Source organism: Mastigoproctus giganteus, chromosome 6, assembly GCF_048544385.1.
Source record: "Mastigoproctus giganteus isolate SK-2022 chromosome 6, ASM4854438v1, whole genome shotgun sequence".
In the NCBI taxonomy this organism is placed as follows: domain Eukaryota; kingdom Metazoa; phylum Arthropoda; class Arachnida; order Uropygi; family Thelyphonidae; genus Mastigoproctus; species Mastigoproctus giganteus.
The window spans coordinates 68,369,298-68,386,124 of record NC_143580.1 but is presented as its reverse complement, the minus strand read 5'-3'; the positions used below and the strand labels follow the sequence as shown (position 1 = coordinate 68,386,124).

Here is a 16,827-nt window from a genome sequence, read left to right as displayed (position 1 = left end):
TCCACTGGACGCCATACTTCCTCCACATTAATCCCCATCGAACATTTGTAGGATGTGGTGAAACGCTGCATTCGCCAGTGTCTCACTCCGTTTGCCGAACCCCTGGACGTCCTTCTATCCAGCTGGTCCACTACACCTGAGAACACTTTCAGCGGTCTCGTGGATTCGATGCCATGCCGGGTGCAAGCGATAATCACGGCGAAAGGCGGTCCAACGCGCTAGTAGGTAGGTTGTCATAATTTTGCTCACGAGTGTAATTTAAAGTACTTGGTGATTAAACTTGTGATTTTATAAGCCTAGATTGATCTTTAATGTTCAGTGATTGATGGTCTATCTGAAGCTTGCAAAGATTTCTAGTCTCGTCGCTGCCAATTTGTTACTACTCTTTCCTTCACCATCTTTTACTTCCTCTAATATCACTTCTCAAATCTACTATTTTCAGCGATCCGAAATGTATGGACAGTATCAGATATTTGTTATTAAGCAGTATAAAACTCGGTAATATTTTTTGCAAATATGTAGTTTACGTATTTATATTTAATTATATTCACAATTACCTATATTTAATTATATTCAATTAACCTAAAATTTGCCTTATATTTAATTAGCCAAAAAAATACACAAACACCAAAATATGATGGTTCCTGGAACAGTTTTGTAAATTTAAGTACGTGATATTCAATATGTTCATCCAGCATACAAAACTTCTGTTTTTTCTTTTCCTTTTTAAATGCATCTTCTTGTCCTAATAATAACAATGGGTCTGGAAATATGCAAATTTCTCCTTGAAAAGCATAATTTTATAGGAAACAATGTTATGCGTAAAAAATGTATCCACTGTCACCATTTTATAACTTAAAGTTCAAGGAGGGGGATAGAACGCCGCAATAGATATCCGTGCCACTCCACAGTACAAACAGAATGTATATTGTAAACTTTTTAAAGAGTATATTCATACTTTTGGGAGAATACAACAACACCGTATTTAACAGTCACATGAGTTAGAACCACGGTCACTTCAAAACCGGGTACTACTGTACCCTCACATTTAACCACTCTGCTACAGCAGACTAACCAATAAGTGACATTAACGTTAAGAAGCAATCAGCCACACATGGCGGTGCAAATCCAAAGTTTAAACCGACCAAAATTCTCACAGAGACTCCTTAAAGTATTGTGTGTAATTTAATATTCAATAAAGACTTCTTTTTTTTTTCAATCTGGCATACAAGAAGTATTATTTTTTTTTTGTTTTAGCTTATTATTATTATTTTATTTATTTATTTATTTTTTTGGCATGCTGACCAGAAAAGGTTCACCATCGCAGCCTTAGGCTATTGCTCTCTTAATATTCTAGGTATAAAACCCTTAATTAAGTTCTTACCAAAGTTATCATCACTTAGAACTCTTAAATGGACATAATTTCTTAAGGTTATTACACCATTACTAAGTCATTATCGCAAGGCTATTAAGTCATTACTTAAACAATTGCTTAAGGCTATTAAAGCATTACTTAAGTAGTGCTAACATATTAAGTCATTACTTAAGTAGGTTAGTTAATCGTATTCAGTCATTACTTAAGTAGTTTGTTAATCGTATTTAAGTCATTACTTAAGTAGTTTGTTAATCGTATTTAAGTCATTACTTAAGTAGTTGGTTAATCGTATTAAGTCACTACTTAAGTAGTTTATAATCATATTAAGTCATTATTCAAGCATTGACTTAATGACTTAAGCAAATAGTTGTCACTAATTCATGGTTATTTAATCCACTACTGACTGGTAATCAAGTCATTCTCGGTATTGAATTAACACTGCTAATTTGGGAATAATTTTGTGTGGATGATCCTTTCAAGCGTATTGTTCTACAAGGACAAAATTATAAGAACCCTGAAATTAAAATAAAAAGTAAAAACAGCAGAACATTAAAAAAATCGAAATTTTATTCTTCATCACAAATAATCTCTTCAGCCATAATGCAATGCAAATAAAACAAGTTCGATTATGGTAATAATTCAGCCATCTCTGTACTAAAATCGTGCTTTAAAAACGAATTCCAAAAGCACCAGCAAAACTTTCTTTGGGAGTTAAAAATAACAACAGTGCTTAGAGACTCCAGAATAAATTAGCCCTGAACTACTACAGTAAATGTTCAAAGGAAAAGTTTATAGGAGGGTGGTTATTATAAAAACTCCTAAGAAATATTATAAATAGCTGTATATTTTCAATGAAGCGTCTCATCATAGCTTTCCAGGGTGTACCTACAAATCGCGATCAGCTGCATGATAGATAGCGGCATCAAGAGACGAAAATCCTCCTCCAACTCCTCCTTCTCATTGGTTTCTCTGCTCGAATCTACGGCGTCTTTTATGGAGGAGCCGAAAGACGACAGAAATCCCTTGCAGAATTCCTCCAGGGGAGATATTGATCTTCCCATTGTTTGCTCTGCCCTTCAAGCACGTCCTTGCAATAAATTAAAGATTAGGATTACCCGCATCGACAGTTAGGAAAGATTTTTCTATCCCGCTCCGCTACAGGCAGAATGTACATTTCCTCGTTTGAGACGGCCAGAGAATGGGATGTCATCTTTCCTCCGCTAGACGTCACTCTCGGTGCCTCGTGTCCATATCAAAAAGGTCTGGGATTAATGAGAAGAAAATAAGCAGTCGATAATTACCCACGCGATATTTGGAAAGAAAGGATACAAAGCCCGGATGAGAGGGCATCGTAATCCCGCGTGACTGAAATGGTCCGTGGGCAGTAACAGCAGAGAAGCGGTCCCATTTATCATCTCTCTCTCTACGAATATGATGATTAAACACTGGGAACAGTACCAAATGACTTCCAAAATATTTCTTTCCAATTTTGTTTTCTGAATAATTTGTTTCCATATATACTCATAAATGAATAATCCATACGTGCTCATACCCCTTAATCTTTATTCTTTAGATGGAACATACACAAAAATCCATAAATCCCAAGAAAGAATTAATTAAATGCTGCTAATTATACAGGAATTTCCAAAGTCGCCAGACCCCATTCCCAACGTGATCCTGTCCTTAAATCACGAATTTAAACATAAAGTTGTCTTTCTGGATTAACTGGAGCAAAGTTTCCAGTTTAATGGAATACCGAAGTAAGTTCTGAGCTTATTTTCGATTTAATTAGGAATAGTGCCAAGGAAGCTAAGGACTGGAGGCATCAGTATATTGTACATTGTGTCTTCTCTAGTTGGTTTCCTGGTTTTTTTGATGAAGAATCCGAGCATCCCCAAGCTTAAATTAATTATTAACTATACCAATTCAAATTAATATTTTTTTTAATTATTATTAAACTGTAAGAAGGAATGCATTTATAAACCACGAAACAAGAGATTCCAGAAAAGCGAGTACTTCAGTGATCTTTAGAAATCGACATATGATATACACATTGGTTGGAAAAATAACGTCCTAAATCCACCACAATTTCGACTCGGCTTTTCATTAGACGCCTACTGCTGTGATACGTACCAATTGTAATCAACCTCCAGGAATGGATTATCAAGCAATGATGGTTTGTCTGCAGTTTCAAGCTGGGGTAATTGAATTTCAAGATAGAGTAAATTCATTTGAGTATGTCACTGTACTGTGGTTTAGTAAGCTCCAGACTAGTTAAGGGATTGGAAAGGAAGCTTTTGTATTTAAAACAAAACTGAGTTGTACAATGTGCATGTCGTTAATAGTTGAAGAAGTAATGTTTTCACAGACTTGTGATTAAAGTACCAGATGAATTCAAATCCTAATACGAATTTTAATCGTAACTTTCTAGTAAATCTTCTTTACTGTCTTGGTATTAGATAATCTTCTCAACGTACTTTCCCATACAATTGCACAGTTGTCAAAATCCATGTGAGAATGCAAGTATCTCTTCAGTATAGAATTCTTTAAGACTGACTCTTCTTTCACCTTAATTTTTATTACACATCACTCTCCACCTTTGTGGATAAAAATCCGGAAATGCGGAGAGTGATGGTTTTTCCGAATTCTGGATTTTCATCCAGCGTAAATCTCTCACCAGAAACTCACTAACTCGGCCATGATGAAAGCTACATAAAAATTCTAGCTTTCTCCACAGGGTGTGAAAGCACAGCGCTCATAGCCACTGCGCTATCACGAGTGGGTATCACAAAGTTATATTATACACGTATCATTGATCTTAACACAATAACACATTCTTTTGCTTATAATTTAAAAGAATGTTTATAAAGGAAACGTTGCCACTTCAGGGAAGAATATCCACATACTTCGAAACGGCTGGTTGTGGCCTTCGGAAACATGGGGATGAGGAATTTATCATGGTGACTACGGGTTCAAAAAAGAGAGGATGCCAGCGATCAGACTGTTTCCAGAATCAGGTTAAGCCCAAATGGACGTTGAGTTGTTCAGTTTTTGGAGTCTCAACGACTTAAACCATATTGTTCTGTATATATTATGTCTGTAAATTACATGTATTCTGGAGTCGATTTTTCCTTGTTTCCTGGACAATAAACCCCACTTTTCTGGGATTAAACCCATTTTGTCTTCTCCTGAGACCGAGTAACTCTGCCTCGTTGTGAAAAAGACACAAAAATTCTTCATTTATTGACGGTATTCCAACTTAGATCTTTTCCATCCGGTGTAGGAGGGACGATGATTATACCAACTGTACTACCGACGAAGCGCATTAGCGGTAACGACCACGATACCATGAAATGGGTAGTAACCAAAGAAATTGCTGTGATCAAAGGAAAAGTTGAGATGTTCAGTTCAAAAGAGGAGACTATAGTAGGTTGAGCTGCTTTCTGAGCTCCATTAACTGGAGAGACAACTATATGCTGTTGGATACGAGTATTCAATAGATTTATCCTGGAAATTAGAAATGTATTTGTTCCAGTGGAGAAGTTTCGCAAAAGAGAGAGAGATACCAAAGTGAATGATAGGATAGAGTAATGGTTTAATTGGGCGAAATCATCATGGTTTTAGGCTTTAAATTATCACGATAACATTGATTTATGCATGTATGATTATTATAAGCGTACAAAAGTATATGACAAACTATTTATAAAGTAAAACACAAAAAAGAGAGCCAAGAAGAAGACAGCGAATCAGAGAGTTGCATTATTTGATCAAAGTGGAAGAATCAAAGAGTAAAACATAAGTAGAAGAATTGAATAAGTATTTTGCTATGATATTTACAGTTAAAAGACAGAATTATGAGGTGAACAGTAACCAGAGTTCTCTAAAATAGATGATATAATGATTCAGGAAAAGAATCCATGAAAGGATGTTAACAATGCCGAGGGAAGTTAAGTCTTCTGTGGTGGATGGTATATATCTGTATACTAAAATAAAAATTTGCATAGGAGTGCATCACCAGTTATAAATGTTAATGAGGTCGTTATTACATTCTGGAAAGATCCCTTCCCACGACTGAAGAAGCTGAAATATCTACGCAGTCCACAAAGGAAGTATGAAAGATGCACTCGGCAAAACATACATCGGTGAGTTTTACTTCAGTGGTGGTGGATTACATCATGGAGTCTGTGGTTAATCTTGGATAATAGAGTCTGTGGTTAATCTTGGATAATGGAGTCTGTGGAAGGAGAAGTCTTGCCTGAGGAATCTAGATAATTATTATGATCAGTTGTATGCAAGAAATAACTTCTTTCATGGATTCTTCTCCTGAATTTTTATAAATGTAAAGTTTCGTAATTGGGGAACTTAAATTCATAAGTTACTTATATGATAGGGAGAGAAGACTTAAAAGCTGTTCAAGGGGAAGAAGACAGGGGCGATGACAATCAGATACGAACTTTCTTAAGCAGCATAAATGGGCGGGTAAGATAGCACATGGTGTTCTGTTTTTTTATTTATAGGACCTTTACAAGTAGGGAAGAGGTCATAGTCCATCTATATACTGTATTTTGAAGATGGCATTGTTCCAACGAATATACCGTGTTCAGGATTTCCTTGAAGCTCGCTTCGAACTAAGATAAATAATAATCGTCTTTTAATTCAGTCGCTGATTTCAAGGATTTTTTCTATAAATATTAATCACCGAAAAGAATTTCTTTGATGGAAAGATAAACAGAGAAAGAATAGCGACCACAAAAGACACAAGCATCTAGAACACAGAGTAGGAAAATTGTGTGCGAAAGCGCGGATATAAAACAGCTTTTATATGGCAGTTAAGCCCTCTGGAATATTTCTTCAGACTTCTTTGGTCTTATCAAGTGTATTATCTCCTCTTTCGGAAGGTATGGAGAATTTAAAGCACGAAGTACACCTTCCTTGGCACTCGATCCCCGTCAACTGAATTACCACGTACGTTAGGCACTCTTTCGAGTCTCATTCCGAAACACATAAATCTCTGGCCCTGTTCTCTTCTCTTACAGATAATATCTATAGGCCGCAAAGCTACGAAAGACTAAAGCAGCCTCCAGCAGACTTAGTATTACAGGCTAATCTGATCTGTATCTCCGAAAACATCGCACTGCGTCACACTTACACCGCGCGTGTCTTGCCTGCCTCATTCGAGCTGCAAACGTTGGTAGGCTCGCAGTTTGCTGGAGATTCTTGCAGAGATTAAGTGATTGCCGAGTCTAGGCTGCCATCAGCAATGAATTGTGCGTGATCACAAGGCTCACGTGTCTGTTTGTGTTGTATTCCGTCACTTAGCAACTGCACGCAGACAATGTGCTCAGTGACAATTAGTCAACAGAACATGACGACGACTCTTAAGGTGTTTTGTATTGTTCTTTCCACCCTTGACAAAGCTCGAGAAAAATGGTGATCATCCGTCACTGATAACTGGCAATCTGCGGTGGTCCGACTTTCAGCAATTGAGTATGTTAACGCTTTTCAGTTGGATGCCACGCATTATTTTGTCTTGATAAGTAAGTTGTGCAATCATTGCATGGTACCTGCTTTCTTTTGATTGTTGGTATAAGTGGTGGATGAAATGGCCGAAAATAATTAAATTATTTAATCAATTCTTGCAATGAGAAAATAAATGAAGAAAAGTATAAACAAATGATGCTGACTTGACTTTAGATATGCCGAATAATTATTTCATTACCGTTTTCCAAAATGGTGAATATACATGGTGAGAAGTTGCTGTTATTGGGTTTTAGGCACTTTAGAGACTTAAGCTATATTGCCCTCCAAGTGACACGGTCTTATCGGAAAAAGAGACGTCTGGACTACCTCAGAATGAACGAGTTTCACGAACCACACAGAGGATAGTTCGGGTCTGACGTACCAACTACCTTCTGTAAAAAAACAGAGGACGGTTCGTTGCTTTGTTTCTGTAAAAAAACATCAGGGAGAAAGTCCAAAGGGCCACGGAAACGTCTGTCTGTACATCGATTGCAGGACAGTTTCACATAAGCCCAAAGCCATGGTCACCATTATGTACTGTTCGGAATGGTTTCGTTCCCAACGTTCACGGACTCCAGCACAGTGGCAAAAGGGCTGTGGAGTAATGAATCTCACTACATAGTTTCGTTCAAGTGAACATGTTTGAATACAGGATTGGACTGAGAGCGCTTCCTTTTGGAGTGCGTTATCTGGACGTGAACTTTGGGGGAGGCGGTAGAATGATACAGGTATTTATATTTAGTTCGTATCAAGTCCATTGGTGGTAATGTCTTAAACTATGAAGCCCATAAAGTACTAATTCCGTGTATTATGTGGTCGGTTTGCTGCACTAAAAGCCAGAGTTCTGGGAGAAAAAAACTATACATCCCTTCACGTGAGACCGATTAACTTTTCCATGTTCTGAAAAAAATTCATAAAAATTCCTCCCGTTAATGACGGGAATTCGAACACAGCGCTGTTCCACCCGGGTGGGAAGCCCGATTATTATATCCACTGTGCTACTTGATAGGGTCTAACTAGTAAAACACTGGTGTTCAAAATTTAAGGACCAGTCAGGTTTTCACATGTAGCTTCACATAGGAGTGGCCTGGATATGGGAAAAGCATACCAAAGGAACCTCGTGAGGTACAGAAATGATGAAGAAAACAACACCGACACAACAACGGAAACAAAACGGTACAGAGGGGCTTTATTCAAAAATGGCAACATAGCACTGGCTGCCATGATACAGATGCATCACTGCCAAAGATGGAACAAAGGAAAGAGGTGGTCCTCAGTAGGAGATATGGCCACCCCTAATGTCGATGGAGGCTTTGCACCACCTGCCCATACTTAGAACAATGTTGATAAGTTCTTGCGGCAACATCGTCCATTCCTCTGTCAGCGCCATCTTCAGCTGGTGAATATTTTCTGGTGGGTGTGGACGTGCCGCTAGGCGTCTCCCCATAGCGTCCCATATGTGTTCGATGGGATTTAGATCGATGGAACGGGCAGGCTAATCCATACGAACAATGTCCTCACTTTTCAAAAGCATATCATCAGCTGCAGTGCGATGGAGTGTGGCGTTATCATCCATAAACACGAACTCGGGGCCAATGGCACCTCGGAACAGACTCACATGAGGAAGGATTACTTTAGTACAGTAGCGTGCACCGGTTAGAGTACCGTCTTACAGTATCTGGAGTTGTGTACGTCCATTCAAGATAACGCCTCCCCAGACGAGAACACCTCGACTGCCATATCGATCCCTCTCAGTGCTGTTTGCGGGGTGATACAGTTTGTTAACCTCTTGCCAAATTAGCTGATGTACAGAATCGCTGCTGAGACTGAATCTACGCTCATGAGTAAAGATTTTGTGGTTTCAACCTTTAAAAATAGCGTTGGTCCTAGTTTTGCAGACCAGTGTAAGAAACATTTATTCGTGTTTTTAATGTAGTAAAGAACGTTGCAATTTTCCTTAGAATATGCTTCGAGATCCCTTATCCTTTCACTGAGAGGTCACCACTGGTTGGGACCTTAACGTAATATGTAAAAAATGCATTATTAGTGCAGTTGAGTTGATCATAGTGTCCTTACATTACGTGGCTGTTTTTGGAACTTCTCAATTGCAATTAATATTTAATAAAATGCAACTCTTGCACTTTAATAGGACAAATAGAAGAAGCAGTATGGTGTGTGACGTTTGCAGGAAAGCGCTCTAAACTAATAATCCCAGTAGTGCCCAAATCATTTCACCGGGAATCCGGAACTCCATTCTTTTAAAAGGATTTAAAAACGCCCGCTAAACCTCTGCGAACTGACGCAACTGTGGAAAAAATATCACATGACATAAAAAGGTGCTCGAGGTCTCTGAACGGATTATCAAGCGCATTTGTTGCAAATCGATGGAACAATTAACTTTTGCATTTAATGCAGAAGCGTTACATGGAAGCAGTTCCTGCAACGTGCGAAGAATTCTAAAAAAAGAATATACTACAGGATTAGAAGATCTTCATTAAAGCTACCGACCCCGAACACCATCCAGAAATCCTTTTGTGTACCGACAGTACAGGCTGCTGAAGAAGGTGTAATGGCGTAAGCATGTTTACTTTGAATATTCATGGTCCTCTGATCCCATTGGAGTCCATCTCATATAGTAATATGGCGTTCACGGTCATTTTAGACCAGATTTTCTTCAATAGACAAATGTAATTTCAAGATGGCAGTGTAACCACACAACTCGCAAAATTTATGAAAGAGTGGTTCACGGCATACGAAAAATACGTCAAGTATTGGCCCAAGCCAGCTGAAGGATTTGGCTGGCCGCCATTTGTGGAATGATCTGTAAAGACGTGTTACAACAATCTTTTGCCCATGTCACTCCAGAAATTGAGGGCAGTTTAGTTTTGTTACATTAATGATCAAATAGACCTCATTGTCCCTTTTAAACACCTTGCTGACTCCATTCCACATCTTGTTGGGCAGTTTTCAGGCAAGCCCGCTCCAACACGCCATAAGCTAATACAGTGGCCAGACAGTGTACCATCTCACCTAGTGAGTGGAGAAACAAGCAAGAAAGCTTTCACGTCCTCGTAGAATGAAAGAAAAACACGGCCAATATAGTTTCTGTTCCCAAATCAGATGCCAAGCCACATCTTCCAAAGGTTTCAGCACTGTTGCTTACTAAAAGCCTTCCTACTCTTTTCAACTCATCGCTGGCCTCCAAACAACAAAAGAATTTCATTCTGGGAAGGTTGGGCAAGTTTCCTATTATTAGTGGACCATAAGCATTTCACGAGCAGTTGATCGTTAATTGATCTGCAACTGTAATTAATCTATTATAAGACAGACTTCGTGCGATTCACGATTAAAATCATAATTCCGAAGACCGGAATCTAATTTTTACTTTTTGCTTAGATTTAATATGTTTCACTCGATCTTAGACATAAATTAATACAACTTAATAACGAACAAATCTCGCCTCTGGTTAAAAGACAATAACACACGTCATGTTAATAGAAATTGCAATTTCTAACAAACTTTTGTTGGCCGAAATAGCATTCTAATAATAGTTCACTGAATCAGAAAATTTTTGCAAAAGAGTACATTGCTGATTCAAGTAATATTCACTATACTCAGTCAATAATGAACTACTCCATCAATAAGGCTATTGTGCCAGAGGATGTGTCGCGCACACTGTAATAAAATCTTATAAATTTTGCCGAAGAAGTTATATATATTTGTTGCAGAAAACTGTCGTGTTTGGATAGAAAACCAAACATTCCTTTTTGTGGAGTGGTCATTCTGTTGTTTTGTATTATTGATCGCCATAGAAGAATGGATGTACTTAAGAATTTCCATTTCTTTTGAAAGTACAAAAGAAGATCCATTAAGTTCTGTTATAAGTAGCCGGCACAAAGCATAAACCACGCAAGTACTGGTTTCTGGTAAGTCCAATGTTAGTAAGTAATCGGGTGCCTCTTAGATCATACCCCCATCTCTCTCCTCTCCTCCGCTTCTCTCCAGAGTAAGATGGATCGACTTCCTATGCCTGTCTCGTCACCTTTCTTGTTCCGAATATAAACATAAGCACAACCCATTTCGCGTGATCTTCCTACCGATTAGGCGATGTACTCTCGCCAGATGCCATCTTAACAATGCGCATGTGTGCCTTCCATTCCCCCCCCCCCCAACCACCCCTGATTTTTCTCGTTCGTCGCGTGTGTCTCGAGCGCCAACGTTGATTGAATGATGAGGATTTCACACCACAAGGAAATCTCTCTCTCTCTCTCTCTCGTGGGCACGCGCTTACAAATCTCCCCCATGGCAATGCTGGAAGTGTGCTTAATCCTCACAGATGATTGTGTCTCATTTATTGCTTTCCATCTAGCGTCGTCACATCATCTGAAATCCCAAGATGCGGGCCAAGGAACGAATCGAACGAGCGCTGGCATAAATAAGTGGTAAAATGCAAAGCAGATGTTTAACGTTACGTCCCCTTTAATGATATTCGTAATATTTTCCCCCCCCATTCTCAGCGCTGCACGAAAGTTTTGGTGTTTAAGAACCGTTTGGTATCCTTCAAAATTAATAAAGTAATGGGGAATACGAATAAAAATGAAAGAAATCTTTCGCATGGCCTCAGATTGTTTTTGCTTCAATAAATCCACAGTTAAATATTTCCTCTTTAACGTAAGTCGCTTTTTAACTCCCTTAATGTCACAATTGATGAAAAATACGCGTAATAATTTTCCTTTTTTTTGTTCTCGGAATGCCGGTTTTGTTCTATTCTTACCAATAGTGCAGTCTTTATGAATATGGCTCACTTACCTGGTAACACGAGCTCTTACATGCTTGCTTGCACAAGCAACTATCTGGAGATAAAAAAACAGAGAAAGACACGTTCAATGGACAATAAGAAAAAAAAGGAAGGAGTTTTGAAGCGTGATTAGTTTCTGTATAGCCCTTTCTGGAGGCTTTCGTGGTATACTGCATGACAAGTTGATCGACCAGAGATTTGTCAATAATAACTGGGGGTACCTTTATAACGTGTGTTATTTCCGGATAGAGGAAAAAAATATAAGAAAAATCTCTCTATATTTTAGTCGTCAGTAACATCTGCTGCGTGACCACCGCGACCTCTACCGATGCCGCAGAAAGTCAGGTATTGGAGAAAATGAGAATAAAAACAATTTATTCGTTTCCAGTGGACAGATGACACTTAAAATTTCAGAAATGGATATAATATGGATCACAATCTCTATAGTATTTGCTATGGTAACTTTTTAGCTAAACAAAAAGCAATTATGGATAGTTTCTCGATGAATAATTAATTAATCTATTGGAATTTACATCTCCAAAGTACCTTGTCCTCCGTGGCACCTTAATGGTTTTCTTACTCATTTGGGAAGGTCTGACTTCGAGTCTTGCCGTTGACTGGAAGGATTTCTAAACTCCTCTTCAATTGGGATTGTCGTTCAGTTGGAGAGAATGTAAATTCTGAAACTCTTTGTCAAAATCGAATAATATACCACTTTTACAGTTGGCCAATCTTCCAATTGTACCACTTTTACAGTGCTGCTAATCTTGGACTATCATTCACTGGTCCTATTTTCCGAGAAAAGATGAAATCGACTTCTTTATACATCTAAGAAACCTCAAGTGCGATGGTACGAGCTTTCCTGAGTACAGTCTGTGAAGTTCTGCAAATATCTCCTGAGTTCAGAATACAGATAATTGAAGAATCATTAATTCCACTATCTTTAATCTTTGGTCATACAGTTTCACAGATTGTTCTCGTACTATCAGTAGCAGCAACAACGCGCATGCTCTCTTTTTACCAAGGACCATTAAGCAAATGGATGGTAGGCTGGAATGCGCTCCTTTTCTTCAAATTATTACTGATTTTTACGTATGCATAACCTAATAAGATAGCGTTAATAAGTATTAATAAGATAGCGTTTGTGGTATTTTAATAAAGAAATAAAATGTGCATGGTAGCTAAAAGACTATTTTTGCTTTATTTTCTCCAGTTATCAAAACCCCTTCCACACCACCGAGCCTTTTAGAGAAGAGTTCCTGAGAAACATGAGGTATCGTATTTGCTACTTTTTCTCTGTGGTGTATTTACCTGTCTAGCCTTTTACAAGTCTCCCGCAAAAGTAGATTGTTAGGATGCGATGCATTGGAATAGATGACAAAACTCCAGTGTATTCACTGGACGGAAGGCACAGTTCAACCCCCCCAAATTTTTTCCATCCCCTTTTACACCGTCATTGCGGTTCACCCACACACTCTCATCCTCCATCCTTCCACGCAACGTTTCCTAGTAGCTTTCCAAGTCACAGACTCAGTGGGGTTGTGTGTGCGCGCGCGCTACCCGAAGATGGAATGAGATTTTTCTACTAAAGCCACGCGTTCTGCTTCAGAGGACTTGGTTATTCTCGACCACCCTGAACCTCGTGTCACTTGATGTAAGACAGAAAGGGAAGAAAAAAAAAAAGAAAGACAGCAAAAAACTCGGGACTCCAAATTCGAAATGATTGACATGTGAAGAGATGCGTAAAAATAAAGTACAAGTATTCTCTCCATGGTACGTGAAATGTTTATTAAGGCATGTAATAATGCCCTCCAGTGACGGCAGGACGCTTAATCGATACCGTGTTAAAATATAATGAGAGAGAGAAGGAAGACTGCTTTATTACGTGGAGCTACTGCCTGCTCAACAGTGGTTCCGGTGTAGGAAATCTTAGAAAACAGAAAACCCTAAACATTTCAATAATGATTTTCTTCTTGGAATTGTCTCGCGTTATTGGAAATACCAGCAGTTTAATGAATTCGAGAGGGAAGAGTAAAAAGAGCTATTAAATTTTCCTCTTCATAATGCTGCATTAGCCACCTCAAACTAATGAAATAAATAGTACCATCTATCGATGGATGCAATAAACTTAAGTTGTTGTTTTTTTGTTTGAAATTACAAAAACACCTGAAATGATTCAACTTATATAATTATATTAAATCATTAGAAGAAAATATTACTCAAAAATGTTCTTGGTAAATATGGTACATAATGATAACAATTATTTCAAAAATAATTTGTTTATTTGAAACGATATTTGAATTTTGTTTATTTGAAAAGATATGTGCTTTATAATGCTTTGAATATTGCTTATGAAATGTCCAGCTGGTTTCCTAACATAAGTCGAACAGTTGAGCCGTTCTCCTAACACGAGGTGAGAAATTCAGAGGTTTCCTAACACGGGTTGAACATATTTCATTGATTTTGTAATGCAAATTATGTCAGAAAATTGGAGTCGAGAAGTCAAACTCCAACAAGCTCAACTCAACTCGTCATCTTGTATTTCTCAACTCAACTCGTATTTCTCAACTCAACTCGTCATCCTCGACTCGTATTTCTGACCAGAACTATCACTCAAGTACCTACAAAGGATGTTTCTGGACAACATTTTGAATTCTCCAGCAAGCAGTGTACAGATTTTGAGAGAATGTCCGAGGACAAAATCTACAGAATCCCAATGCAATCTGAGTGATAAAAACAGTTCATTGCATGTGTTTGGTCAGCATCATTCCAGCCAGTAACACTCGCCTGGAAACCAAATCATTGTGCCACCAAGCCTATCCGTAGACAGAGAAAGGTAATTTTTAATGGAGACATCAGGCAAGAAACTCCTGTCATTACTTTTAACTATTGATAACTGATAACTCTTGTAAGTTCACATTAATGTCACTTTCTTTTTTAATTTTGTGTGTTATTAGATTTTTCATGATACTTTTTAAATGTCTTGTATCAAAACTTATCCACCAGTATTTGTTTGTCATCATTCTTTACAAATATGGATATATATAATTTTACTCCCTGACATATTCTGAAGATAATCTAAAAATATATATAAAACTCTTACCCATCGAGTTAAGTACACACGAATAAATTTTAACAGCCTTTAAGATTCAATAAAATCTTGGCATAACAGATCCATGCTAATCTGTGACAAAGAACACAGTTCTATTCCTTTTTTTCACATCACTGTAGGACTGGGAGGTAGTAAATTAAGATCAGTACGTCATCACAGAAGAAGCCAGAGTTTTAAAGCGTTTGTTTTGGAGTTTTCAATCGAATAATCTTTCAACATTACCTGGTAAGCGCGCATAAAACAGATGTACCACGTATTAAAGAACGGGAAACTACTTCGAAGACATTCACTCAATAAAAGCTCGCACGGAAGCATGCGAACATAAAAGCGATTACTGAATTTCAAGTACTACAAGAGGAATCGCCCAAAAACATGAAGATGCTTTGTGGAAACGCAAGTTTCTTGAAGCATTATTTTTAATTTATCACTGTACAAAAGAGAGGTTTCTCATGTTTCTTGAATTAAATAACTGAAAGGGCCCAACTGTTGACATTTGTTTTTTGGAGGATTTTCTTAATTCCTCTCGTCCACTCCATAAATGATGCCAATTTCTTTGAAGCCTGGACTTTTTAAAATGTTTGTGTTTTTCTTTGTTTAAAGCGGAGGTGAATATTCTATGACGCCGTCTTGGATTTAAATTAAATTTGCTCTTCGGCAAACGAACCCGCTTCCAAAATCTTATAGCAGACTCTTCGTTCACTGCGAGCATGAGTTAAGATGGCAGATAGCGTAAGCAGATACTCTGAAACAATAAATTTTCTTCCTGCTCTAATGAACCCCAGTCAGTTGTCGCAGACCCTGCGTCACATTAATTAGGAAGGCTCACTTTCAGTGTACGCACCGGGAGTGATTTTACGACATCGCATCAAACTACATGAAATGGACGATAACGTAATAAGGTAAGCGGATCTGAGTTCATCTATGGACGAAAAGCTGTCTTCTCCGTCATTTTCCCCACGACATGAAATCTCTGGATTGCATGACTCCACACATCGTAGATGGATAGAATGGCGATAACGTAACTCCATGGACGATTATTAAAATAATTATATTAAAATCGGTGTCCTCTGAAGGAACTTGGACGTTAGATCTGCGTCGAAGGGTTAGAAAAGAAGTGCACTTAACTGAAAATGCTTTAACAGCACGTGAGTTTATTAACACCGACAGGGATGCAGTTTCAATCTTCCAAGTCCTCCCGCTTTTCTCTACTCCTTAATGGTTTCCTTTTCTGTTATACATACTGTTTCTCAAGTTCAATGACAGATATTAATGGTGGAGCAACAGACGTACTTAATTGATGATTTCTACTCTAGATCAGCCGTCCATATCCTGTGATCAGGGGCTAATACGCAACCCCCACCTAGGCTGTTAGTTAAATGCTAAGAAACATTAACTTCACTTCAAATAAACAATTTAAAATTAAATGAAATAATAGTTAAATTTTCCACCACTCTAGATAATTCATTCCAGACAATGATCACCTTAGATTTTAAAAAAATCTAAGTTAAACTCTGTTACCATTATAACGTATCTCTGGAAAACCTCCAATACAGAGGTTTTGCAACTTTCCACTCATTTTTAGTGAGATCCAGGTTCGAGTCGCAGACTGGAAGAATTTCTTAAGAGGTTTTCAGTCTTAGTTGCAGGTATCCATTGGGAGAAGGGTTCCCCAATGAGTTATTCAGGGTTTTTCACACCACACAGTGAAAATCTGACTGCGAGCACACACTTCTACAGACAGAATGCAGGCACAATATGGCCTAAGCTGCTGATGTGCCTAAAAACTAACAACAACAACCTCCTTTTCATCTCATTGCATGGCTATAATTGCAAAAAATTAACATCACACGGGTTGAATTAATCAAACGAAACAATATAATTTTATCCTTCGAGATATGGAGCTAACACGCACATCCCTCTCTTATCATAAATTTAATCTGCCAAAAATAAGTGCAGGGAATCTTAGTCAGTACAACGAATTTCCAGTGAAAGAAGGTGCATGGCAAATTACTGAATGCACTA

At 38.1% G+C, this 16,827-nt stretch overlaps 1 protein-coding gene across 1 annotated transcript in view; it reads left to right on the top strand.

Moving 5' to 3' along the window:
- Positions 1-16,827, top strand: part of LOC150084395 (cell adhesion molecule Dscam1-like) — a 326,343-nt gene that overhangs the window by 278,138 nt on the left and 31,378 nt on the right. Inside the window, 1 exon segment of the mRNA XM_090375201.1 lies at positions 12,907-12,966. Coding sequence (XP_090231327.1) covers positions 12,907-12,966 — 60 coding nt within the window.